The 27,576-nt window shown below is 37.4% G+C and overlaps 2 protein-coding genes across 2 annotated transcripts; one reads left to right on the plus strand and one right to left on the minus strand.

Moving 5' to 3' along the window:
* Positions 1-3,053: 3,053 nt before the first annotated feature.
* Positions 3,054-12,811, minus strand: LOC101848915 (galactosylgalactosylxylosylprotein 3-beta-glucuronosyltransferase 2). Its single transcript, XM_005106881.3, has 6 exons — positions 12,674-12,811; positions 8,421-8,603; positions 7,083-7,621; positions 6,433-6,519; positions 5,579-5,785; positions 3,054-3,777 (listed from the first exon to the last, which is right to left on the minus strand). The coding sequence occupies exons 2-6, from the start codon at positions 8,512-8,514 to the stop codon at positions 3,676-3,678; spliced, it is 1,029 nt and encodes a 342-aa protein (XP_005106938.1). The 5' UTR covers positions 8,515-8,603; positions 12,674-12,811; the 3' UTR covers positions 3,054-3,675.
* Positions 12,812-13,082: 271 nt separating this feature from the next.
* LOC101849156 (vesicle transport through interaction with t-SNAREs homolog 1B) lies at positions 13,083-25,944 on the plus strand. The gene is made up of 7 exons (XM_005106882.3): positions 13,083-13,214; positions 19,985-20,043; positions 20,853-20,963; positions 22,008-22,067; positions 22,410-22,583; positions 23,157-23,218; positions 24,153-25,944. The coding sequence occupies exons 1-7, from the start codon at positions 13,118-13,120 to the stop codon at positions 24,241-24,243; spliced, it is 654 nt and encodes a 217-aa protein (XP_005106939.1). The 5' UTR covers positions 13,083-13,117; the 3' UTR covers positions 24,244-25,944.
* The last annotated feature ends 1,632 nt before the right edge of the window (positions 25,945-27,576 follow it).

Consider the following 27,576-nt stretch of genomic DNA (forward strand, 5'->3'; position numbering starts at 1 on the left):
GTCACTGAAACAATCATAAAATTTGAAATTGGACCAACATCAATTTTGATTTATTGAAGAGCCATCTATGACCAGGTCCTGTTTTGGCCCAACACAGAAATTTTAAAGAAAGTTCTAAAGCTAAGTGTCAGCAAAATTTACCAACAATGTGATATAATTCCCGAAATATGACAGAAACACAAATTACTCACACACCTTATGACAGGATTCAAGTGTCATTGGGGTAATATCCCTCGCACAAGAGAAAAATTTCACTTTACCATAGGATTAGATCTAGGCGTTTTGTGCAAAAATACACAAATGTAAGATCATAACACACAAGAGCAAGAATACACAAAGAATACTCACTAATAACACTTTCTCTTTTAACAATCTCCCCCCCCCCCCCATAAAAAAACAGGCACAATTGTTAATTATTATTGAACAAAGACATCATAAATTTACTAATTCATGCAATGTTGACAATAATGAAAGGAATTTTAAGTAATGACTCTCACTATCTGAGAAAAAACCTGACCACCCTTGCATAGATTTGATTATGACAACCACTTATCTGTCCCTGTGGTTTTATGCACCATGCATAAGTTAGCAAAATGTGATCATTTTTTGCATAATTTCTGATTATTTTCCTTAATCATTCTTTGTTAAAATTAACAGAATCGCAAAATTTCACATTTTTAGGCTCAGTATGCATAATTTCAGAATTTTTCTTGCATAAAACGATGGGGACAGACTTATGCTAGTGCCACTCATTAAGAAGATGCACAACTCAGCACAGTACAATTCAAACTATTCTATTATATTATAAAACATCTAATAGTGGTATAACATATATATATTATATATATTCATCTATTGTTCAGAATGTCAAAGAGATTTATAAAAAGAACGGAATGTGAGTCTTTTCTTTGGTCATTTTGTCAAGAGGTAGCTAAAAATATCTTTCAGCATGATGGACGAATAAATGCTATGGTTTAATTCACGAAAAAACCTGGGCCGTAAAGTGCTGAGGAAGATCAAAGACCTACAGTCGCACGTCCCAAATGAAAGAGAAAAAAGAAGCATTTACCAATGAACGACAGCTTCAACTTAGGAAAATATATGACAATAACTGGCAATAATATAAATAAGATAATTTGAGATTCAACTGTATACTGACGTAAAATAAGTTGAAAAAATTGACACTCATTATATTGCAATTCAGAACACAAGTAACAAGAATGGTAAGCTTAATCAGTTAATGTATATTTCAAATTCCTACCAACAACTTAAAGAGTCCTGGAAAGATTTTCTACTCCCAGTCCCACTCACAACTTAAGACAACACTAAGTCCAGCAAATAGGAAGCACTCTGAAAGACGTTAGAGGTTCTATTGCTGCAGCAAAGTATTGCACATGGGACAACTTTCATTGCCTGAGACTCTTCATGTTTGTGGTACGTACATTTAAAAACTTCCACCTTCACACAGCATTAGAAATATCATAGAGAACCCCAGAGACCTTCCTATGTCATGTGTGTGTTTGTAGTTGGGATGTCTCACCCCACCATATCAACTCCCTCTTACAAGCCAATGCTTGAGAATAGGAACTAAGCAGAATAGATAAATAAAGCTTTACGCAAAATAGTGATAACTGCAATAATACTTAAATTGAGTACATTACATGCCAAATACCTAAGAATTGTAACTATAAAGTAAAGAGAAAAAAACTTTTTGTTTACATACTACAGCAGATTCTGCAGCAAACACGTTTAATTTGATATTCCTGATCACATCAAAGGATTTTAAATTTCCGCTTACCCCTTTTATTCTATTAAGTGCAGCTTTCCTTAATATGACAAAAAATTCAAGCAGATCTGGTTCACACAACCAAATTCATCATACCTCCCGCCAGAATCCCCCTCCCTTTCCTTTTCTTCCCCTACTCACAGTAGCCTGATGTTGTCAATACATGTCACACAACTCACATTCAACAGGTTATTGTTTGTTTTATAGAGGTATTATCTTTATAATTTTCAGCTATGATTTATAAATTCCATCTTATTCTTTGTTCTTATACATTGATCAAGGTTGAAAATAAGGTTTCCCTTGCACGTTTATATGACCAAAACAAAACAAACAAGTTTCCCCTTTTTTCCAATTCCGAAAGTTAACAGCTCCGCACTTGTTATTAATGGCGAAAGATAGGTAACACTACACAAGGAGTTGCATGTTATCTTGTCAGTTCCAGTTGTAATAAACAGTTGGACAGGAGCCGCCATCTCCTTTTTAAATTCTTTTCATTAAAGCGCTCTGCTAAGTACAAATTCTGCTGAACATGAACAAATTCTCTGGTCCTAGGAAGCTCATATTATGAGGGGATGGTTTTATTTGTATATTATAAATCCACACAAAATAAATAGACACAAACAAGCAACAACAAAAAAGTGATCAGTTTGGCCAATTCAACTTGAAAAAAAAAAAAAGAAAAAATTCAGTCAGGAACAACTTCAGTATTAGTATATAAGTTACGCATGGCATCAATAGAAAGAAAAAGAACCCTCAAGAAGGGGGCTAAGGCTGTATCATAAAGTTGTATCATACATACATGAATCATAAAGTTGTATCATACATACATGAATCATAAAGTTGTATCATACATACATGAATCATAAAGTTGTATCATACATACATGAATCATAAAGTTGTATCATACATACATGTATCATGAAATTGTATCATACATACATGTATCATGAACATTTTTTTTAGTAGAGGGTTTTACGGCGCTCGCAACTGCATAAGGTCACATGAGCGCCAAGGGGTGGATGTCAACAGAGAAGTCTTTACAGGGAATCAGGCTTACTCTGCTCACCTCTCTAGCTTCAACAGCACAAAGTCTGCTTCGACTATCAAGGCACTACGGAAATAGCGGGTCACAAGAGTGTGACAAACATACAAAAGAAGTAGAAGAATATGACAATAGTAAGGATTAGGAAAGAAAAGCAGCAGTTCCCTGTTGTAGTTCAGGCACAGTTATGAGCATGACATTGTTGGATCAGCCCATTTACAATTCTACAGTGCATTAGAACGAGAAATGTCCCCCCTTTGGGTATGGCCTAAAGACACTTCAGTCAGTGGCACTACCCCGGGGGGATATCATGAAGTCTGGCCTCTGAACAAACTTAATAACAAACTACTGAGACAGTCTTTAACATTATAAGTTTGCCCACACACTACTGCCCCCCCTCACACACACATACACAGTCTTCGCAGTACTATTTATGCCCCCCCTCCAAAAAAAAAAAAAGTCTCGTTTACGCAGTAAGTAGTAAGCTTTCGAAATGAGAAGAGCCTGGGTCACTTGAAAATATAATAAATTGTTGTATTTAAAATCTCAACATTTAGCAATGGACATATGTAGTTCTTTTAATAAAGTATCTTGTATTCTACAACTGTACAAAGCATCAGCAGAAAGTCAGATATTCAGGGGAATTATAACAGATAATTAATAAAATTAACTCTCAAATTAGTAAACAAATATTCTCAACACTCATCACAAATGGCAATTGTTAATTGTAAGATCTTTTTTTCACAGCCACTGATCTATAATCTAACTCAAATATTAAAAAAAACCCCAAAAAGCAGTCAGTAATACGTTTAACGACATAACAGTGCAGAATAAAATATAATGGGCTTCACACTTCGATGTTTGGGTCTGACTGCAGGCCGTACTTCTTCCACATTTTTTCCTCATTCCTCAGGGAACTTTTCTCTGTCCTCGTGTGCCAAACAAGAACCTGGGGGTGAAAAAAAGGCAAACGCTAAATAAATATATATATTATATTTTAAATTATAAAAATAACTCTATGGATAATTGAAAGCGATGAAGATTGACAATTTTACTACAAAGGAGCACAAGCTTCAATGAAACCTCCACAGCATCAAATCTGTCATTTTATTTGAAATCTTTAGTTTTAAAAATTCCTTCAGTTAAACAAGTCACTATCTATATAAACAAACCCTGATTCACTCTAACAAGTCGTAAGTCTATTCCTTGCTTTGTTGGGACAAATTTATTTTGAAATATAATGTATACATTAGCATTTTCCACATAAAAGAGAAAGATTTGGAGCTACAAGTGTGAATTACACACCAAAATGTTAAGAAAAGAAGAAGAAAGATTTGATATGTGAGGACAGTTGTAGTACAGGCAAGCTGAAATGAGGAAAACAGGAAAACACAATAATGCAGAATCTGTTGAGTGGACATGCTGGTTTCAAAGAGTTAATTAAGACATTACATCCTATTATTATTATTAGTTGTAAAATGAAAATACTGTGAACAACAAAAACAACTTAAAATATACCCCCAGACAAAAATTGTATACAGCATGAGAACCTCATTTTGAAAGTGGATATAAACATTTACAAGAATGAGTTTATGATGCAGTTTTCCTGTAGTAAATGACAATTAGTTTGCAGAATTCTTTTATAGAGTTAAAAACCTGGCCAGATGGTAACGGTTCACATTCAATAGAATCAAAACATATATATATTGTTAAATGCTAGGCTATGTTTTAAGCTTAACACTTAGTTTCAGGAATCATGGCAAACACAAGACTGTTTTACCCAAAGCTCCTTCACGGACCTTAAAGAACTGTTTTAAACGTTTTAACTCTCTTCATCCTGACCATCCAACAAGGGACAACCTGTAGGTCCTGAGACTGAAGTGGGAAATGATCAGGACTTTAGCAGACATATTTCAAAATGCTGTAACATATTATTCAGGTGTTGCATTTTTAAAAACAGATGAACCCACCCAAGACGATGATAATCCATTGTTGAAGTGAAAAGGGGTCATCTCAGACAGGTGGTCCTCTTGAAAATTGTCATTATAACAATATATAGAAAAAAAAGTACGGGTGGAAGTGTGAAGTGGTCATTTGACTTGTTCAGGTGGTTGTTCGAGCAGGTTTGACTGTATAAGTTTTGTCTTGGTAAAAGAGGGAGTAAATAGAAACGCGAAAAGTACCCATCCTTTGTCTTTCACATTTATCTTTCACAGACTGAAAATTTAGATTTTAATAACGTCTCTGTGGCCCAGAAGAAAAACAGAATTTTTTTCTTAGCTGAAACAATTAAAAATGAAAATATAATACACCAAGCAGTTGACATTCAAACAGGTAGCCGTCAATACCTGTATCTCAAAATTAAGTTGGTTCATCAAAGTTAAAGGCAAAACAAAAAGGGAAAAAAAATCCCATGTAAACTACACATGATATATATATATATATATGTATGTATATATATATATATATATATATATATATATATATATATAATATTTATATATATATATATATATGTATGTATATATATATATATATATATATATATAATATTTATATATATATATATATATATGTGTATATATATATATATATATATAATATTTATATATATATATATATGTATGTATATATATATATCTAGTTCTGTATCATCATGTACTTGCACTTAACTGTAGGTTTCTCCTGGGATTTTATCATATCAGTTACAGGTTGAATCATGTGTAGTATATATATATATGAGAACTCACTTCAGAGCACATGTTTGCCTTTGGCTCTAGATCATCAAGGGTGACTCCCAGCCCTGTGAGGAAGGTGGATTCCTGATAGCCTCTCTCAACTTCATTAGAAAATCCAGCGCCTGGATGCGAGTGGATCAGAGCCAGGTTCACAGCAAAGCCAGCCATGTCCATGGGGAACGGGCGGGTCGGTTTGAAGTAGGTAAACCATCCTGTCACCTGAAGAAATAACAATGCATTTTCTACACACCAGCATAAAAGAAGGAAAGAAAATCTTTTCAACTATATTGCAAAATAGCCTGTTCGCCTATCAAAAAGTACAAAATACTCTTTCGAAACATACTTCTACAAAACTTAAAGAGTGAGACTTTGATAATGGCTCATAATAACAACAACAAAAAAATGAATCATAAATCAAGAACCAGACATTTCACAATCAGTAAAAGCCCTAAACATTTGGAACCTAATAAATAGTGGGGGTCTGGGGGTCGGGGACTGTGTTCAGTATTTCAAAGGGATGAGCCCAATCAAATTTGGAATAACAAATATATTTTCCCACTATCCCGGTGCCAACTTCATAAACTTGTTCTCCCTAAGTCTTCTCAACAACCCCCCCCCCCCAAAAAAAAAACCCCAACAGAATACTGGTTAAATAATTATAGACAAAGAAATACAAATGTCAAGTTTGGGAAAGAGACAACATAATAAGACTACTTTTCATATGATTCTTACCTGTACGACAATTCAATAAGTATGTTCACAATAAGTAGAAAAACTTTAACATCATGGAATTATGAATATATAAAGGAAAACAAGTACATTTACTGAAGCATAGACAAAATTCACCCACACTGTATTAAACTTACTTTTCCGTCTGTCACAATAGGGGTTTCATACCGTAAATAACCCACAATGCCAACAGGCCAGACTGATACTTTCTTCGTGAATCTCATCTGTAAAAATATTGATAAATAAGCATATATATTATGTATTCCTCATATTGGTATTTCAACACATGTATCTAAAGGCAACAGATATCTGAATTCAAAGTATCTTTCATCAAAAGGAATAAATGGCTAAAATACAAGCTGTTTAAAGAGTGTGAAAACATATTTAAATAAAAGTAAAAGGTAATCAAAAAAATGTCTACAAATGTATAAATAACAATAATGACTACATAATGATACTCCTAAAACCTATACCAAATAAAGTCTCCCAAATCAAAAGGAAAATAGAAATAAAAAACTAAAAAAAGAGATTCAGATACCCTAACTGATGCTAAATCAAGGAACATTGAAAAGCAAAGATTCCATTGAAACTCATATGATATGATGAAAGAAATATTTAAAGTCCATTGAACTGGAACACAACATAACGAGTCCTTTCATTTCAGGCAAACAGAAATTGAAATCTCCCCCCCCCCCTCAAAAAAAAAAATTAACTTCAATACATACAATATGAATAGTCAATCAGTATGAACATTATTTTGAGTATCAGGTGAGTAAGAATAGTTTACCTCCTCGAACAACCGCAAACTGTAAGTGTTATCATCATCAACAAAGAACAAGACGCCTGGTTGTTTCTTGGTATTGCTCCTCAACCAGGCAAGACCAGCATTGCGCTGCAAAACACCCCGAGGCTTCAGCCAGCTGGGGTCATTGGAAGCTAGTTTGAAATGTGCTGGTGTAGCAACATTTAAATGAGTATAGTTGAAGCCCGTCTGTTTTAAGAAACGAGCCACGAGATTTGTTTTTGCATCAGCGTCTTCGATGACAATCCAGTGTATGTTTTTCACGTGCATCAGTGTTTGGCTCAGGCGGGTCAGTTCCGCCTTTTGTTCCATCCGAGTGTATGTCGGTGTAATGAGGTAAATGACTGGAAGCCCTGGAACCCACTTAGACTTTCCGTCGGAGGACAAGGAAGACAACTGCTGCTCCGCCTCTTTCAATTTTTTCTTGAGGATAAACTGGTCATTTTTCAGTTCCTGGTTCTGTTCATGATAGTTGTCCAGTAATCTCTTCGTAGCTCTCAGCTCCTCACTTTCACATTCTCGAACTGGAAAGAGTAAAAACTGTTCTGTTCAACTTTCAAAAGACAAAAGAGTACTTCTAATGAATTTCCATGTAAAAGCAGCCCTCAGATAAAGCAATAATACCTATTTACTATAATAATTACTTTTAAACAAAAAAGCTATACTGTACTACCGCAAGAAAACTGATGTTAAAAAACCCCGAAACACACTAAAAGAAACCTCAGAAACTATAGTAAACTTCTAGCTTCACTCACTATTGATGTAAGGGGTTTTAACAAGGATGTTAGACCCACCACCCAAACCTAGACCACACAAAGTAAGTTGCAATGAAAAGAAAACCACAATTCAGAGGACATTAAAATTCAGGCAATCATCTGCACTGAACATTTGATGCTACAAAAACCTCTATAATGCAGACAAGTAAAGTAGCAAAATGAGCACACACTGGATAAATAGCTTAAACAAATGTAAATATATTTATTTTAATCCGAAAAAAATAATACTTCACACGATTTAATCCACCTGCATCTGTTGGAAATGTATATAAATAGTTTTACAGCTTTTAGACACCCCATAATCAAACCCATTTTCAAACTTTGGCCAAAACTGGCACCGATATATCTGGCATGGGAAATGAACTCCAGAATTCACTTCTTTTTTCACAAAACATGATTTATCTCTCATTTAACAACAAGCACTAACTTTTATTCTTTCTCTTTTACAAAATTTAGGTGAAGAAAAGAAATAATTTTTCTCAAGTTCAGAAAAGTCACATTTTGTTATAATTATAATACATTGTCCACATCAACTCCAAATACTCACATGTATCATAAATCATCAGCACCACAAAGAAAGCCATGGCCACTACGCACCAAAAAAGGAAGCGAGAGGGTGTACACACACGTCTCAACTGCATATTAGAATGTCTGTTGGAGTCATACAACAATAATTTGGCTACTTCTTGTCAACTGGTAGTCTGTGAGGTAGCTGCGTCAGCCATTTTCACTGCAAAATGAAAAAATAAATAAATTTATAAACAAGAGAAAGAAAATCAGAACTACTCAATTACAGAGCTAGCATGTTCACTCATCAAGAAGTGCAAAATACTCTTTCAAAACATACTTCTACAAAACTCAAAGGCTCACTTTGATTTTGATGATGGTCCATAATTTTTAGACAATGAATCGTGATGCAAATATAATGGCTTACCCTGCTTTGAACATCGCCTAAAATGGTTTGGACATTGTCAAGACCACTACCAGACAGTATAATAGCCAAAGCGTACAACCAGAGAGCAGATGGATACAGAGAGAGGCAGGCTCGGGAAAAGATGGATTAAGGGGGAAAGAAAAACATTAGACAAAACAGTAACCATGCAACAGGCAATACAACAAAACATTAGACAAAACAATAACCATGCAACACGCAAACAAGAGGAAGACTTTTTCTTCTCTCCTCGACATGGTAAGGCCACAGTGGCTCGGAAAAGTAAAAAGTAAACTAAGAACAACTTGTGAAAGATGTCCAGATATAATAATTAAAATGATAAACTAGTACTAGTTCTGTTACATTTATTTAGTATTTTTAAAAATAGTCGTAGCAGCCACTGAACAAAAAAGATAAATACTTTTCTTATATTTAATCAGTATAGTATAGCATATAATATATAATGAGAAGCATCGAGGTGGAATCAGGTGGTCGTCAAAATAATGAAATTGAAGGAGCCAGCATTTTTTCCATTGCCACCAGTTTGGCAATTTCTATCAATTTTTTTCTCTCGCTTTTTAACACTTTTAATGTCCATTTACAAACACATGTCTGAGTCAATTTTACCAAAAATTGTTGATTAAAGGCACAACAAATGTAAATTTTTACTTTTCAAGGACTCTCAAGCTATGGAAGTCACCACACTTTTCTCCTAATTTTACCTCAGAAACCAGGTGACCTCCCACCTCTTTCAATCGCACATATCTCAACTTCTATTCAAGATAGAAGGGTATTTTCTTCACCAAAAGCAAGACAAACAAACAAGTTTTAAGATGCTACCAATAACTCCAAGCCCCAACAAGGGCGCCTGATTCCTTCCATCCCCACCCCCCAACTCACACACACACACACATCCTTAAAAAAAAAAAAAGCCAGATCTATGGCATTCTTAGGCAAGCGACCACAAGAGGTTGGGGCCTCAGAAGGGAATGGTTTGTTTTCTTCTTTTTGATAGTCCTGTCGAAGACAGCTAGATGATGTAACATGAAGCTACAGCGAACACCTAGCACACTTCTGTGATTGGCCCAAATATAGAGGGTATATTTCTGCCATCTATTTTTGTCGTCTTCCGGGGCTTCCCTAGCAAGTAGACTAGATCTCACCGTGGTGGGCCCATGCCATGGGCAACGTCACAAGGTTTCATCGCCGACTGCTTGGGCTGCGTGTGCACGCGCACGCTTGTGTGTGAGTGTGCGCGTGTGTGTACAACTTTGAGGAGAAGGTAAATAAATGGAACGAGAATTGCTGAGATTGTTTTTAAAAGATAACACAAATTAATAAACCCCCCCCAAAAAACACACAATCTAACTCCCCCCCCAAACAATCCCGGCAAGATCTAGTGAACAGTTACCAGCAAAGGAACCCAAGAGTCTGGGGGAAACCCCGGAAGACGACAAAAATAGATGGCGGAAATATGTCATCTATATTTGCGCCATAGATGTACACTATAGGCACTAGATACAGTATGCCCATCTCTCGCCTTACTGCGCGATGTCCACATTCGACAGCAGCGTTCGCCACGTTTTTTGGGGCAAGCTGTGCAAAGGAGTTAATGGTAGGCCTAAAGCAATATGGGCTAGGCCTAGGCATGTTTTCTCTCTCATACGCGATAGGCGAGGCATGGACCTTGTTGATTTTTTTTTTACATGAACGCCCTGGCATACTAGAGTCTATATCTAGATTACTAAATAGCATAATACAGCGTTCTTTCTACAACTAAGTTTACAAAAAAATGTATAATTAAATAGATAGAGATAGAGATAATTATATGGCCGGCACTATTTCTCTGAACGTTCGGGAAAATAAAGCTAGGCACTATTTCTCCGAAAGTTTGGGAAAATAAAGCTGGGCACTATTTCTCCGAACGTTCGGGAAAATAAAGCTGGGCACTATTTCTCCGAACACTCTGAAATCTCACCCTTTCCTGCAAATTTCGGATATTATAGATATTAGATCTATAATTATGGTATAGGCCTACCAAAGATTGTTCGTATACAATATGGTTCAATCGGTCCAAAAAATGTCCGCAGTAAATATTTATATAAAGAAATGCTACAATTCCAAACAGTTTTTCGCTACAGATATGACGTGTTGCCTATGAAGGACGTAATGTGTTGTGTTCACTTGTGTGCTGTCTAGATCTAGATCTACGGAGGGTTATTGATAACGACACATAGAACTGGCATCTGCGTTTGTCACTGCTGCGGCCAATTTATTGTCCTGACACTGGCAAGCCCCTTAATGTGTGTGATTCCATAATTTACATGTAATATCCTGTACTTTAAAAAAAAATTATGCACATTTCAGGTTAAAACAGCCAATCTTCTTCGGACAGGTGGACACACGCCCTTATTTGTTAATGTTTGTTGTTGTTTATGGGCTGTTTTAATTTTGATTTCTTTCTGTTGTGAAACCTTTCTTTTTCACGTTTTTACACTCATCTAAAAATCCCTAGACTAGCTCTTGAAAATTGAAATAGATACAGACCCAAAAATTTGCTCCTGAGTGTGTGTGTATGTATGATGTGCGTGTGTGAGTGTGTCTGTGTGTGGTAGTAAGTGGAGAGTGAGGAGTGTGTGTAATGTGTGTGTTTGTTTTTCGGGCTTTATTTCAGCCTTTTTTCAGTGACAGTTCAAAGTATACAAAAATAGAAACACAGGATCCATTCACTCCAGGGCTCACGAGTCGTTCGTCTCTTTCAGTTTCACACATTCATTCAATTCTCGTGTTCTCTCGGGCGGCTCATCCCCGTCCGCTTGACTTCCATACCCCACCCCTCCCTCCAGGCACACACAAAGAAAATCTCACTCATTCCCTTGCACCCTGCGAACCATGGACAGTAATGTAGGCAAAACACTGCCTGAGCTGCATTCCTTTTGTTCGTGAGCTGTGGACCAGGCCAGGGGGGTCGGTGTCGTCGTCTTGTAGTTGCTGTCGCCTGTGGATACACTCGAACATTCTTCCTTTCACCCGCTCTTTCACTCACACTGTCTCTCCATCCACAGCTCAGCTCTTCATACATTCAAAGGTTGCCCACTGGTCATGTTTAGTGTGTGTGTACATGTGCATGATGGTGGTGGGTGTATGGTGGGTGTTACTGAAGGTTGTCTGTAGGCGGGCTTGCCATGCGGTGTTCTTTCCCAGACCAGAGGCAGAATGAAAGTTTGCGCCGAACTCTCGCAATAAATAGGCAAAAAAACACGAGACCGGAAGCCGGAAACCGTTCGGAGAAATAAAGATCGGCACTATTTCTCTGAACGTTCGGAGAAATAGTCACTTCGTAATTATATAGATCTAGGCTTTAAAAAGAAGAAAAACCCCCCCCTTACTTTAATTCTTCATCAGCACTTTATCTATGAGGTGGTTTATTTCTTATTGACTGAATCAAAGCGTAGATCTATAGATCTAGGGCCTATAGATCTAAAACTTTTAAAAAGAAGTATGAAAAGATGTGGGTGTCATGGGAACCTCCCAAACTTCAAGTTGGCCTAACCAGTGAACCACCCCGCCCTCTCTCCTCCCAAATCCCAGTGGCAATAATACGAACACCCCCCCCAATCAAATATATGAGTTTTGGCATTAAATTAAATCAAGATGAGCCATAGAAAAGAAATTCCAGAGTTTTTCTGCCATCAGGTGTAGGAAGGCAATGATCATATAAGCTCTTGATAAAGCAAATATGAAATGACAGACAGGGTGAACGTCTTTCAGACTCAGACTCAGAGGTTCACTTTTTAGGTTAGGTCTACGACGTGTGATATTATAAATACAGAGATCATTGTGAAGAAACAAACTTGCAAAACACTTACATGGATAAGGCCATCATACTAGATCTACTACCGTGACATCTTAATTGAAACAAAATGATTTTAAAATTTCGATGTCTGATGTTCCAACTTCCAACTCTCCGAGGAAAGAACCGAAAGTAGGAACTGAACGAATGAAACGTTTACAACAAAGGTGAAAGGTCAAAATGAAAACTAGATTTTGAGGCAGTGCCAAGTTGATATTGAATGTGATCGTTCTATTTGTAAATGTTTTTCTCGACATGTGGGATTATTGCTCTAGAAAATTCACCAAAACATCTTTTGGAAGTAATAAAAAGTGATACAGTTTTTCTTTTGATCCTCTGATCTTGACAACACTTTGTAACGAATGCTCCTTATTCGTGCAAGTTTTGAAAGCAGCAGACGGAAAGAAACCTGGTTAGAAAAGGCAGTTGTTTGTGATGGTCACATGATCTATGTGACAAAATGTCGTCGGAACGGTTTGAGTCACTTGAGGATGATGTGAATAACATCATAGACAACCTCAAAGAAATTGAAAGGAAAGCTGTTTCTCTTTCAGGAGGTAGGGTTCGGTAGAAATGTTTTGAAGTTTCCAAGATTGAAGGTTGAAATTGAGACTTGTAGATCTTTTAGTCTTACACTTGATTAGGTTCCAGAACTGATGGAAGTCTTCAGAGAGACGACGGATCCTAGTTCTATGATTCTGTCCAAAAACTCCTCGCCCCTCCCTCAGCAGGGCCCATCTTACAGTAACCTTTACAGCCTTCCAGTAGGCCTAACCGATTGCTGATTAGTCTGCCAGTGTTGCGGAGGCTTAAAACTGAGCTTACCCTACCCTGGCTTTGAGTCATTCTCTTCAGCTCCTCTCTCCACCCCTCTTCTTTTGTTGTTGTTATTTTGAATTTTGACTTTGTCACTGAACACTGAGCCACCCCACAAGCCAGCCAGAAGAGTCACTGACAGCACCGATGGGTCAGCCCAGAATAAAGACCCAGTGAGACGCTTTGCTTTCGAAATAATGCAGGTCTATAAAACTATTTTGTCTTTAGGTTGTGAACTCTCGCAAAAGGAAGAGGCTAGCCGTACTTTATGACGGCTAGACTGGCAGTCTAGCCGTACTTATTTATTCTTAATATGATGGCTGGACTGACCATTTACAAAAAGGTAGTGTCAATTGCCACCGAGTGACGCGGTGGCAATTGACAAAAATTGACTTTTTGTCAATTGCCACCAAGTAAATTGGAGCTCTTTTGTGTTGGTGGGTAGATCTAGCTTATTGTGCTTGAGCTCAGTGTTGTGCGTTCGCCTCTCTGTCCCTCTGTGTGTGTGTGTACTGTGTGTGTGTGTGTGTGTGTGTTTGTGTGTTTTCCTGACCCCCATCCCCCGATTTATGTTCCCCGATATAACTTGAATTTCTGCTTGAGTTTGTGTGCGTTTGTGACCTTCTACTTCTAGAATTGCCCGTGCCGGTTCTACACCAAAGTGTAGGCTAAGGCTAGCCTAGATCTAGGCATACGTCTCATTGAAAACACGCCAAGTTGGTACCGTAGTTCTAGACTAGATCTAGATTTTGGATGCTTGTCCAATGAAATTAGTTCAGAACAAATTGACCCATTAGACACACATTATGTATAATGCTAAAGATAGAGTGTTGTTTTCAGACTTGACACCGCTTCACTCGGTGGCAATTGATAAAAAGTCAATTTTTGTCAAGGGAGTGTATACAGACCCGGTAACCGGGAACAAAGTCACAAAGTATACAGACCCGGTAAAGGGACTCTTTTGTGATTTCGGAGAATTTCAGCGCCCTCTTGGCTCAGGGTAGATCTAGGTTCTTCTAGATCTGTGGCCTAGATCTAGATAGACAGACTTAAATCTTTGATCTAGTTTTGCGGCTAGCCTAGATCTAAATGAAGATTGTGGATGTCTTTTCGATGAACGATCGTTTTTCCTCCGTTTTGGAGTTGGAGGAATCACAATTTGAAGAAAAGAACAAGTTACAATGTCATAATTTCAATCAAGCAGTCCCCCCTCTCTCTCTCTCTCTCTCTCTCCTCTGTGTATGGCTCGCCTTCTCTTTTTCTTTGTTTGTTTCTGTCTTTCTTTGTCCCCACCTATTTCCAACTCTTATCTTTCTCTCGTTCCCTCCTGCCAACTGGGGCATGTCATACATTTTGCTAACAACCCCCCCCCCTCTCTTCTCTCTCTCTCTCTCTCTCTCTCTCTCTCTCTCTCTCTCTCTCTCTCTCACACACACACACACACACTAGATTTCTACCGGGTCTGGGGGCTGAAACTTCCCGAAATCACAAAAGAGTTCCCCTACCGGGTCTATATACTTCGTGACTTTGTTCCCGGTTACCGGGTCTGTATACACTTCGTTTTGTCAATTGCCACCGCGTCACTCGGTGGCAATTGACGCTACCTTACAAAAAATAGGCCTACTGAATTGTAAATATACATTTTTAGTGTGCAGTACCTAAAGTATTTGTATTTGAGACGAAACCAGGTGACTTAATGACAGTGCATGTATTTTAAACCTCCTGTTTCCTAATGTTAATAGTAGGGCCTAAGATAGTACGGCTAGACTGGCAGTCTAGCCGTACTTAAGTGAAATTTTTAGTTTGCAATGCCTAAAGTATTTGTATTTCAGACAAAACCAAAAGGTGCCTTACTGACTTGCATGTATTTGAACCTGAATAATTACTAGATCTAGATCTAATGAGACCTGTGTACTTAACAGGCTTGAGTCGATAGGGCCAAACCTAGATCTAAGTACGGCTAGACTGGCAGTCTAGCCATACTTAAGTACGGCTAGCCACTTTGCTCGCAAAAACCAAATAAAAACTAGTTTGAAGAATTGAATCCTTTCACCCAGGCCCAGGCAAGTTCTTCGCCGATATTATTTATGAAGAATTTGGTAAAATTTTACTTTTTTACTCGCATGCAGATGCACCGCTTGTGGGTTAAACTAACAAATTTTTTTACAGAGAACATATGGCCACTAGGGATGGGCGTTAGTCGATATTAGCCTATCACGAGTACTGGTATCGACTAAGAAATTCAGTTTCGATCAATACCCGGTACTGGTTAAGGAAATTGTTGGAAAACAAAGCACACTACGCTTGTATGACATGATCAAAATGTACTAGGCCTATTGGAATACTGACGAATAGTATTCTCAGACTTCTGACCGAGGAATGACAAGAGGCCTACTACTACTAGTAAAAATGGCTGCAACTGTACACGTACTATAGTACATGTATGTAACTTGTAAGAGTAGACAAAAATTATTTTTACCCATGTTATCTCTGTTACTGTTTAAGGTTTTGAAAGTGAAGGGTCTATCTTAGTTTCTGTTTAAAAAAATGCTCCGTATTGACTAGTATCGATTAAGAGACTTCCAATATCGAGTATCGGAAAGTTGCCTTTTTTAACCAGGACTGGGTACTGGTATCGACTAGGGTGACCTTATTTAGGCCACATATGGCCTAAATAAGCTAAACCCCCCTCCCTTACCTTATTTAGGCCACCTGTGGCCTAAATAAGCTAAACCCCCCTCCCTTACCTTATTTAGGCCACACCTGTGGCCTAAATAAGCTAAACCCCCCTCCCTTACCTTATTTAGGCCACACCTTTATACAAAGTCACAGAAAAATTCCTTTTGTGCTTATTGAGGTACAGTGCAGGGTGATTTTACCTGCAAGGATAATTGGACAAAATGGGCAAAATCTTTATTGCTAAATGTCATATGTAGACAAATCCTATATCATTGTCTTTTTTTTTTTCTTAACTGCTCATGGTTATTAAAGAGTAAGCCAACTAGGTAGAAATTTCGGATTCCTAATACTAATATTATTATGGGCATTCTTAAAATTTTTTAACTTGTTTTTAGCGCTTTTCTCAATGTAAAACGGATTCCGTAAAAAAACAATGACCTTATCTTTCTTTTTCAAAGTATTGTGCATATGTTTGTGTGAAACTATATATTTTATGCTTTCATGTACATGAAAAAAGCTAATAAAGGCAAGCAAAATGTTCTTCAGAGACATAGATCTAGTAGTAGGCCCACTGAATGTTTTTTACAAACCGGGAAAGATGACCAGAAAATAACAAAATTATTTTATGATCTTCACTTGCACTTGCAATTTTTTTTATAAATTATAGTCTACCTCATTGTCTTTTTTTTTCATCATTTTTCTTCACTATTCATGACAACTGGCATGTATTGTTTTCAGTTATTATCAAGAAAGTGGATAGGCGGACTACGGGGTCTATCTAGCCAAAAGGATAGGTGGACCCCGGGGTCTACCTAACAAAATGCTAGGATTTAGGATGTGAACCCTAGAGTCAGCGTAGTCAAATAAGTAGATCTAGGTTTAACTAAGGATCGGTGGACCCCGGGGTCAACATAGTGAAATAAGTAGATCTCAGTTTATTTTATAGTAGGACTGGCGGAGCCCGTGGTCAACGTAGTGAAATTATAAGTAGATATAGGTTTAATTAAGGATTGGTGAACCCCGGGGTCAACGTAGTGAAATCAGTAGATCTAGGTTTAATTAAGGATTGGTGGACCCTGGGGTCAATGTAGTGAAATAAGTACATGTAGATCTAGGTTTAATTTTAAGGATTGGGGGACCCTGGAGTCAACGTAGTGAAATAGGTAGGTTTAAGGTGGACCCCAGGGTCTACCTAACGAAATGCTAGTTATGTTTTTAGAATAGGTGGAACCTGCGGTCACCGTAGTAAAATAAGTAGGTTTAATCTAGGTGCCCTGGGGGTCCACCAATCCTTAATTAAACCTTCTTATTCCTCTACGGCTATGGTGACTCCGGGGTCCACCAATCCTTTTAAAATTAACCCTGCTTATTTCACTACGCTGACCCCGGGGTCCACCAATCTTTAAAGAAACATACTTATTTCACTACGGTGACCCCGGGGTCCACCTGTCCTAAAACCTAGTATTTCGCTAGGTAGACCCCGGGGTCCACCTTAAACCTGCTTATTTATCACTACGTTGACCCCGAGGTCCACCAATCCTTACTTAAACCAAACCTTATTTCACTACGGTGACTCCGGGGTTCACATCCTAAAACCTAGTATTTCGCTTTGCAGACCCCGGAGTCCACCTATCCTCTTCAGGACTAAACTATTATCAATTTGCAATTTTCATTGATTAGCATTTTTTATATTTTTATATTGAATCAGAGACTCGCTGTCTAAAAAGTCCACTGCTAATGCTATTCTTTTCAAAGAAAATGGCACAATTTGATTTTATGACATTTTGAAAAAAAAGAGTTTTAAAAATATCCCGAAAACAACATAAAAAAATGATTATGTAGATCTCTCTCTCTCTCTCTATATATATATATATGTGTGTGTGTGTGTGTGTGTGTGTGTGTGTGTGTGTGTGTGTGTGTGTGTGTATGTATTTTATTATGTATACTAAAAGACTGAGCAGAGGCTTACAATGTAAATTCTGTGCTCTACAAGTAGAGAAAATCTTAAGTTTGCGCAAAACAGATTTTAGAAAAAAAGTTGGATCTAATTATTCTAATAAAAGTAAAAGTGATTGTTATGCTGAGATTTGTTATTATTAACTCTGGAAATACAGTTACTTGCTGAATCTAAAAGTAACTAGAACTGTGCAATTCGTTTTATTTCAATTCCAAAGCCCAAAGGCATAGCAATAATAAGTTAGATCTAGATCTAGCAGTTGTAGGCTCTCTGGCTGCTTCTAGCAGAGGCCTGCTACTACTGATTCTAGACAGGGAATCTAGATCTTGCTATCGCCTGCGCTATTTAAGTCAAATATATGGTAAAATAAAAACAAAACTGAATTTTTTGTCAGTCAGTACATCCCAATTGCCATAGCCGCACGTATTAATAGTTGAATAATGCGATACCGAAGCAACACGTTATCACAGTGTGCAGGGGAGAGCGAGGTGCTCGGTCGATTCGGTGGTTCGGCTTTTGTAGATCTATGCATTTTTTACGGAAAGCCCTATTACCTAACCCTATTACTAGATCTATTAGTGTTGTGAAAACTTCAACCTCTACAGCTCAGGCATCAAAAGATGCTGGAAAATAATATTACGTCCTGAAGTTTCATAATTTATTTTTATACAGAATAACACAGTACACAGCCAGTAGTTTTTATTTCATCGAGTTATAAAAATGGCCTTCGTATAAAAATTGCCACGTTTTCAGAAGCAAATTTTAATAGTTCTAGTTCTACCGAATCGATTTTCACGCGAATTCAACCATTTTGATGATCTTTCTTTTCCTTTTAAAAAGATGTAGGCCTGTCGGATGTGGCAGTGCGAATAACACTGAGCTGTTTAGACCCATCAAAACACGAGGCTTTGTGGCCGATCACAAAAGTCTACAGGGCTTATCGAGGCCGATTCGCCCTGCTGCGAGCACGTTCACTAAACTGCCTACTAGATAGAATCTACTACCAAATATTCTCTACACGATCTTTGCTACTACTACTACTACTAGGCCTACTAGCCTACATGTACTACTACGAGACAGTACGAGAGAGTGTCACTCAGGCAAAGATAGTGTAACTTTGACTCAGCTACGTAGTGTACACACTTTTTATACCCCAAATTTAACCCGGAAGTCCATTCGGAGGATTTGACCTTTTCACTTGACCAAAGTGTGCCAAAATGGTAGCCTAGCTTTTGCCCCTCCATGAAGGAAAAATCTGGCCCTCATTCAAACCAATGGGATTGAGCAAAATTTTGCGTGTTGTGCTTTGTTCTTTACAATATTCATTATGGTTATGATTTATAAGTTGTACACTGAGACAAAACTGTACTAAATGAGAAAGGTGCACCATTATGAAAGTGGAACGAACTCAGTTGCCTGAAATGGTGTCCCCCGGTAGTTTGAGCATGTGTGGCCTAAATAAGCTAAACCCCCCTCCCTTACCTTATTTAGGCCATATGTGGCCTAAATAAGCACTCCCTTTTTCCTATCGACTAACACCCATCCCTAATGGCCACCATAACTGACGCAAATCAATTGAAATGCTATGCAATCAGGCCTATTGTAATTAGTAGGCCAAGTATAAAAACACCATCTCATTTTACACTAAAAATAATTTATGTTGGATATAAAGTCAAGTTTGTGTTAAACAGATAAAAATGAACAAGAAAAGGGCTGTAGAAATATCTGCGCTTTGATCTAAATTTGCATGGATGGGGGCATGAAAACAGAACATTTTTAGAAAAGAAGGCATCTGTACCAATGTAGGCCTACTGTATCTTCTCAAATCTCAGTGCATTTATATTTATGTTTTTATCATATTTTGTTTGTTTGCAGAGGACAGAAAAAATGCCATCAGAAAAGCTGAGAGAAAGCTTGAGGAGGCAAATGTTATTGTAAGTACTAAAAAGATACATATATGTAGGCTATGTGATGCAGTGTAGTGAAAATCAGGGGCTCGTCAAAATAATGAATGTGAAGAAATTGGCATTTTCGCGCAGGTTTGGGAATTTGAATCTAATTTTTGTCTTTTGGCTCAACACCGTTCTTGTCCATTGAAGAACACTTTTCTGTGTGGACAGTGTCAACATATTTTTAATATAAGGAAATAACTAATTTATAATTTTTCATCAAAAGCAAGACAAATAAACAAGCTTTGAGACGATAGAAATAACTCAACAAGCCCAAAAATGGACGAGCGCCTGATTCCACAGTGTCGTGACACCTATTTAAGAAATATAATTGTTCATTCCTCACTAAAAATTGTGAGTGTAAGCTTGCGTGCGCATCATGTGTGTGTGTTTAAGAGGAAGATAGGGTGTGTTCAAGCACATGTCTGCATTTGATAAGATACCATTGTATTTAGATCTTATTTTGCCCTCATTCTTTATTTTTCGATACTTGGCACTTATGCAAAACTGTGAAATGTTGAAAGCATATGACTGATAAAAATACATTTATTTTACAGTTAATGAAAAAGCAATTTCAGTTTGTATATAATATTTGAATTATAAAAAAAAAAGATGTAAAACTAAAAATTTGCTTCATGGGAACTGAAGACATTTGCACCTTAGGGATGATAGGGGAAGCTTAAAGTCTGTTGCCATTCAACATTTTATCTATGTGAACATTTGTTCTATATCAGCTTTATAATATTTATTTCATTCATGTCCAAAAATTTCATATTCTACTGTTATGTTTTTAGGTTCAAGAACTTGAGTCAGAAGCAAAGTTGGCCCCCGTGAACTATCGCACACAATTCTTAGGTCGAATTCGACATTATCGAAATGACATTGACCAGCTTGCAAGAAATCTGGTAAGAACAGTTTAGCTGCCTTCTTGTGTTTATATTTTGAATCTGTTTCAAATTTAGGTCCACTTGAGACTGAATTTTAAAATACGTTTTAAATATTCCGCGAGTAGAGGTTTGCTTAGTTTGCTTACTACCAAAATTCTTCTTCATTCCTCTATTATATTTCAAGAGTATCATTGTAGATTGTAGGTTTTTCAACACATGGTCAATCAAACCTAATGTTCATGCCCTAATTCTATCTCGGGAGATCGAGCCCTCTGCCTTTTCTTTCTGTTTTATGGTAGCTTTGAACACTTTCCCGCCTCATCTGGCCGATTGGCCATGTTTGCCACCCAGTTTCTTTGGATTTTCCACAAAATATGACGGCAAAGTGTTTATACAATCTGCTTGTAAATTGGATGTTGGAATTGATTCAGAATTACACTGAAGTAATCATTGTGAATTGGGTTTTTTTTTGGGTTTTTTTTTTTAATTTTTAAATTGCTGGACTGTATCTTCAATGTGTGCATAGAACACATCAGACCTGATAGTTTTTCAACCTGTCTGGTGCCTTCCCTCCTTGGGCTTGCTTTGGTCACACATGGCCGTATTCGTCTATTTGTGTCTCGCTCCTTGCCACAGCAGACCTTTGTCTTCCCTGCTTTCTGCTTCTACTTCTATGTATTGTTTCAGGAAGTTCTTGACTACTGTCGGGTTTTATGTTTTACATGTATGATATAGGAGGTCTTTCCATACTTTTCTTTGCCTCTATTTCACCCTGCAGCACATTGTCAACAGATTCGTTGTTGTTGTTGTTGTTGTTGTTTCTGTTTGTGTAGCCAAGGTTTCCTTGGGATTGCTGGTATTTAAAAAAATCTTAGCTAAGTATTACGTTTTGTTGACTCTATTAGCATGACAAAAAAACGTACATTTATACTTGAGGTGAGCAAGGAAAATCTTACTCTTATGAATAAACCTTCAATTTCAACATTTCTGATAAGATGCTGTTAATTCCTATATCATTGATGTCCTGATAAGTAATGATCTCATTGTGATTTTTGTCAACAGAAACGAGGCCCTCCTTCAGGTGCTAGTGGCTCAGACAATTATGGTTTCGACAGAGAGGAGGTGAGCATTTTTTTTCATTTTCTTTGCTGCAGTTTTCAATGGTTTGGTTTAGCCTTCAGGGTGACACTTGTTTGAGAAGATTTGATGTTAGCATGGAAACATAAAGACAGTTGGATCAGCAGAACCATCTTTTTTTTTCCCTCAGATTGTTATTTATCATTTTTATCAACTGGACTGTGTAAACTGAAGAGTTAGTTTGCTAATTTAATTGCTCGTGCATGGTTTGCCGTGTGAATTTGCCTTTGTTTCTGGAGCTGGCTTTCATAAATTCCAGCCTTTATATTTTGTTTCGAATGTGTTTTCAGATTGTTAAAGAGCATTCTCTTTTATTTGAAATTGTAGAGACTGGATTCTGCCAACCGGGCAAAGCTGCTACAGGGCCACCAGTCATTACAAAGGACCTCGGACAGCATTGCCAGGTCACATCAGATTGCAGCTGAGACTGACCAGATTGGGGTGGAAATTATCGATGAACTGGGAGAGCAAAGAGAGACTTTGATACGAACTCGAGAACGGGTAAGTGCAGTCACAGTGCAGTAGTTGAATAAGCTGTCGTATAGCAATCACAGCAGCGCTAGGTGAAGCTTTTGACATTGTTTTAACACTTGAATAACCCTTGGGCATTTCCTTTGGTAATAAAGTTTTGTTCGTTTCCTTTGGAATGTACCTGACTAAAATCGCTCTACTTATAGAGACGTGCCAAGTACTCTGATTTTATCGGAGCCCTCCAATATTTTTTTTTGCTCGTTGAAAAACTGTGATTGGATTTGCTTAAAATCCAATTTTTTGTCTAGAATTCTGTTTCCGTCAGACTGTGGAGTCTGGTTGAAAACGGGATTGAAACATTCCATTCTCAAATTTCATCCTTCTTAGAGCTTTTTCTGCCTCAAAATGCAGAAAATAGGGCTTGGATGATTTCTGAGAGGATGCTGTCCTATTCCTAGTTTAAGTTTTTCAAATATCTTTCTGGATATCGTCGCCATTATGATAAGATTGGCTAGATACAAAATTTTTTGTTTTGCTTTTTCTCGCGTATATTTTTTTTTCTGAGACAACTTGTATTGAGGAAATCGTCTTTCTCTTCCACAGCTAGTAGAAACTGATGCAAATCTAGGGCAAAGTAGAAAAATCCTGAAATCTATGGCAAGAAGGTAAGATGGTATTTGGTAGCGGCAGTTGATGGTAGATTGTTTGAGGTGTCTAGACTGAACAAAGATTTATTCTGTGGGGCCTCCTCATTTTGTTTGAAAATGCGTACATTTTTAAAATGTCCTCTTGCATAAGTAGAGTTCGTGGTTTATTTGTTAGGCTGTTGAGCTCGTAACCGAAAGATCATAGATTCGAATCCTGTTAGGGGCCTGATGTTGTGTCCTTTGGAAAGGTATTTTCCTTTCTTCACTCAGGTTGGAATGTGTACTTGGCTACAGACGGCAAAAGATCTTGTTCGAATGTTAATATTGGAGGGCTTAATAGGCTTACTGTATGGTGGTATACTTTCAGGGAAGCAAAGACTGTTTCTTAGTGTTCTTGGGTCTGCTGGGGTAATAGATGTTGTAAACTGCAGTTTGTTGTAGAACATGAGTATGCGTCATATGAATGCAAGTGCCATTATTTTGCTGCTATTTCGTTGGTTATGTCTCTAAAAATAACCCATACTTTCTCGAACGGAATTGAATGTACAGTATAACACGGATAGGTCGAACACAGAAGACTCAAAATCACACATCTGTCGAACTGTACCTGTGGTCCCGTTTTTTTCTTCTTCTTTATCTTTGTAAGATATCCCTCGAACTAGGGATTCCTCGAACTACTGAGGCCGGTCCCGATGAATTCGAGATGTCTGTGTTATTCTATTTTCACATTGGTTCATTTTGTGAAATCTTTAATGTTTTTTTTTTTTTTCTTCACGATAATATTATTACATATTTTAGCTTTCTTGGAATTATAATTACTTGACTAGAACTGCTTCCCTCCCAAATTTTTCTTACTGCTGAGTCTTTGGCAATTGTCCTAATGTGTAAAGTAGATAGTCTTTTTGAATTGTTGCCGTGTTTATGTCTTACTTTCTTTTGTCGCGATTTTCAGGGTGATGACCAACAAACTAATCCTGGCTGTCATTATCCTCATGGAGCTGGCTATTTTAGGAGGACTCACCTACTGGAAATTCTTCTCCTAATGACGCAAAATGGAAGTTATGTTCCCGTAGGTTGTAATAAATACTCCCCGCTCTATATTTATGTGCTGGAAGGACTCGACGGCAGTCGTTGTGAGTCTTCCGTACCAGATGTACATGCTTTCGAATAACGTCCGAGTTATTGTAAAATACTGAATTAAATGTTTGTGCCTTGAAAGAAAGATTCTATGTGATTTTGGCGAAGCCAAATGCTAATTGTTGGTGCTTGCTGCAGATAAGCCAGGGTTGTTGCTTAGGCTCTTCTTTCTGTTTTCAGATATTTCTATTTCTTGTCTTAGTTTGTGTATTATAGGGTGTTTTTTGAGAGTGTCCAAGAACAGAAACCGCTGGCGAACTTAAAATGCTGGTGTCCATTTCAAATTTTGCTTTTCAAGAAGTGTGTGGGATTGAATTTCCATTCACTGTGTGGTATAAAGCATACCGATAGTAATGGGTCATGGCAGACTTTCAGTGTGGTATAAACCATACTGATTGTAATTGATCATGTAAGCCTTTCAATGTGTGGTGTAAGGCACACTAATACTAATAGCAATGGGTTCTTGTCAGCCTTTTTAGTGTGTGGTATAAACCATACTGATAGTAATGGGTCATGTAAGTCTTTCAGTGTGTGGTATAAAGCACATTGATTGTAATGAGTCATGTAAGCTTTTCAGTGTGTGCTATATAAACCATACTGACAGTGATAGCAATGGGTCATGTAAGTCTTTCAGTGTGGTATATATAAACTTCACTGATGCAATGGGTCATGCAAGCCTTTCAGTGTGTGGTATAGACCATACTGATAGTGATAGCAATGGGTCATGTGAGCCCTTCAGTGTGTTGTATATATAAACTTCACTGATAGCAATGAGTCATGTACACATGTGGGAAATGGTGGAAGTGATGATGTCCACACTCCAGTGAGCCCAGCTCTCTCTTGTTGATTTTGATGACAAAGTTTGTTCTCCTGTCTTCGAGTTCGTCTGCTTTGTAAGTATTAGGGACCACAAAAAGTGTAATAAATTCCAAGCAAACTCTTTTTATAGGCTATGCGGAGTCGACGGGCGCATCCTTGATAGATGCGCTGAATTCTTGCTTATGCCTTCCTGCAGTGCTCAGTCGTTCTAGAAATTTTTTTTTTTTAAAGTGTGTGGAGAGATAGAGAGAGCATGAGAGTCAAAACACACATCACATATTGTGAAGTGACCATAATCGACACACTTCTTTGAGTATGATTGTTTTTTTCAGAAGAATTATGTCACCGTCAAGCTGTTCAATTATCTTAAGCCCAGAAAGCAAAGTTTTTCAGGAGAGAGAGAAAAACTTTCATTCTTTTATAATAAATTGTACCCAAATTATGTATCTTTTCTTGTTTTGTTTTTTTCTTTCAACATTTAGAATTTGAATTCAGAAAAAAATATTTCTGGAGCTCGTGCAACTGATACCAGTTTAAGAATCAATTTTTAAAAATATCTGAACAGCTGGCCGATGATACGATGTTTGAAACGTGTGAAGAGAATATCTGAACTCGTACGTGCATTTATGGGTGGAGACTGGGGTGTGTATAGATGAAAGTTTGCAAAGTGTAAAATACATTTATTGTACATTTTCTCTTAATAATGTATACATGAATCACATTTTGTAAATTCTTCAGACATAAATATTTTTATTTGTTATTAAAATGTCCAAAAAAAGAAAAAAAAAGACTTGGATAATTCTTTCTTTTTGTCCTCATACGCTTTACTTATTTTCTGCTAGAATTTATGCCCGACAAGTATCACAAGGTATGATGTTGGTCATTTTGAAACTGAGGCATCTGTTTTTCTGTCAGAAAACTGGATTGGGAAGGAAACATTTCTGGAAGTGGAAGTCAAGGAAAAAATATTAGGACCCGAGAAAGTTTCAAACCTTGAACTTTGCTGCGTAGTAAAATAACCTGTTCTTAGTCTACCATTGCTGCATTCCTTGCTTCTGTGCTGGTGTGTGATAGAGGCAAAACTTTTCATCTATTTCTTTATGTTAGCATTAGATCTGTATATGATTTTAGAATATAACAATTTGCAGCATTTCATCATGCAACCATCCCCCAAGTGCAAGAGATAAAATTCTGAGGTGTTGGAGCATTTAGAATGTTTCCAAAACTTTTTTTCCTGAAAAAGCCATAGAGAAAAAAACCCTCAACACTAAATCATTTGTTCTGGACTTTGACTTCAGCATCTTTATTTTTTTTTATGCACACAAAAAAAATCAAACAAGTTTGGCTACAAGTAATAAGAAAAATGTACTGATTTGTCAAAACCATGTTGGTGCAGCAACTTCATCTCCTGCACTCCACAAAAAATTATAAACAGAAATATAAGAAAAAAAAACAAAACCATACAAGATCCAAGGCAAAGACCTGTCCTCTACAAGGGGAGATCTGTCACTCACAAACAAAGCAAGGGGGGAAAGGTGAACAAACATAAACTTCTCATTTGCTTCTCCTTTTCCTACTCGAGCCACAAGAAAGCACACCCATTGCTCAAGGACATTTGTTCTATGTAGTGTGCTGTGTCTCACTGGCATGGTTTAATTTAATTTCACAAATAATCACAAAAAAGTCTTTTCATTTTCACAAATAATCCTTAAAAAGTAATCTTATCAAATAAAATCCCAATATCTTTGTAATTACAAGGGAAAAAAATACAAATGAACCTGTATTGAGACCTATGAAATAATCTGATAATGATTATACTCTATGAATGTATCTATGTATGTATGTATACACATACTAAGGCTGAAAATATACTGCCACGCACAACTGAAGTGCGCCGCGAAACGGACGAGCAGCTAGGTGGGAAGTGGTGATCCCATAGGCCAACGCGACTCCGTCTGACTGTAAAAAAAATGGCGGCGCTGAGCAGGCGTAAACAGCTCAGTGGCGCCCCCCCTTTTTTGTTTTATCTCCACGGCGTTGCGGAACACTTTGATAGCAGGGCGAGCCTGTCCGCACGCGAAGAAGTGCTGCACTCACGCATGTCTTTTTGGGTCCTCACGACTCCTCACGTTTAGTCGTGTCAGTGAAATCACCAATAAGAAATAAATAGGAGGGCACGATTTTTTTCGTGGCCCACTTCAGTAGTGCGTGGCAGTATATTTTCAGCCTAATATGTGTTGGGTAAAGTCTGTTACCAGTGGCACTTTCAGGACAGGTTCAAAGTCTACAAAAGGGTTAATCAAATGGTCCATGTTAATGTTATTGTTATGCTCTTCAGTAATACTTTTTACTGTCTTTCTGATTATTGCAACCTATGTGGTGTAAACTTTACCTACATTTATGATAGTTCTAGTCCTCAA

The sequence above is a fragment of the Aplysia californica genome, unplaced genomic scaffold, assembly GCF_000002075.1.
Source record: "Aplysia californica isolate F4 #8 unplaced genomic scaffold, AplCal3.0 scaffold00561, whole genome shotgun sequence".
NCBI classification, from domain to species: domain Eukaryota; kingdom Metazoa; phylum Mollusca; class Gastropoda; order Aplysiida; family Aplysiidae; genus Aplysia; species Aplysia californica.

Excerpts from the sequence above, each read along its gene's own strand:
- LOC101848915 (XM_005106881.3), bottom strand. The coding sequence starts at position 8,514 with ATGCAGTTGAGACGTGTGTGTACACCCTCTCGCTTCCTTTTTTGGTGC. Across the intron at positions 7,622-8,420 it reads GCTGATGATTTATGATACAT|TTCGAGAATGTGAAAGTGAG; the intron begins GTGAGTATTTGG and ends TACTCTTTCCAG. Across the intron at positions 5,786-6,432 it reads CTATTGTGACAGACGGAAAA|GTGACAGGATGGTTTACCTA; the intron begins GTAAGTTTAATA and ends TTATTTCTTCAG.
- LOC101849156 (XM_005106882.3), top strand. The coding sequence starts at position 13,118 with ATGTCGTCGGAACGGTTTGAGTCACTTGAGGATGATGTGAATAACATC. Across the intron at positions 20,964-22,007 it reads ACCAGCTTGCAAGAAATCTG|AAACGAGGCCCTCCTTCAGG; the intron begins GTAAGAACAGTT and ends TTTTGTCAACAG. Across the intron at positions 22,068-22,409 it reads ATGGTTTCGACAGAGAGGAG|AGACTGGATTCTGCCAACCG; the intron begins GTGAGCATTTTT and ends TTGAAATTGTAG.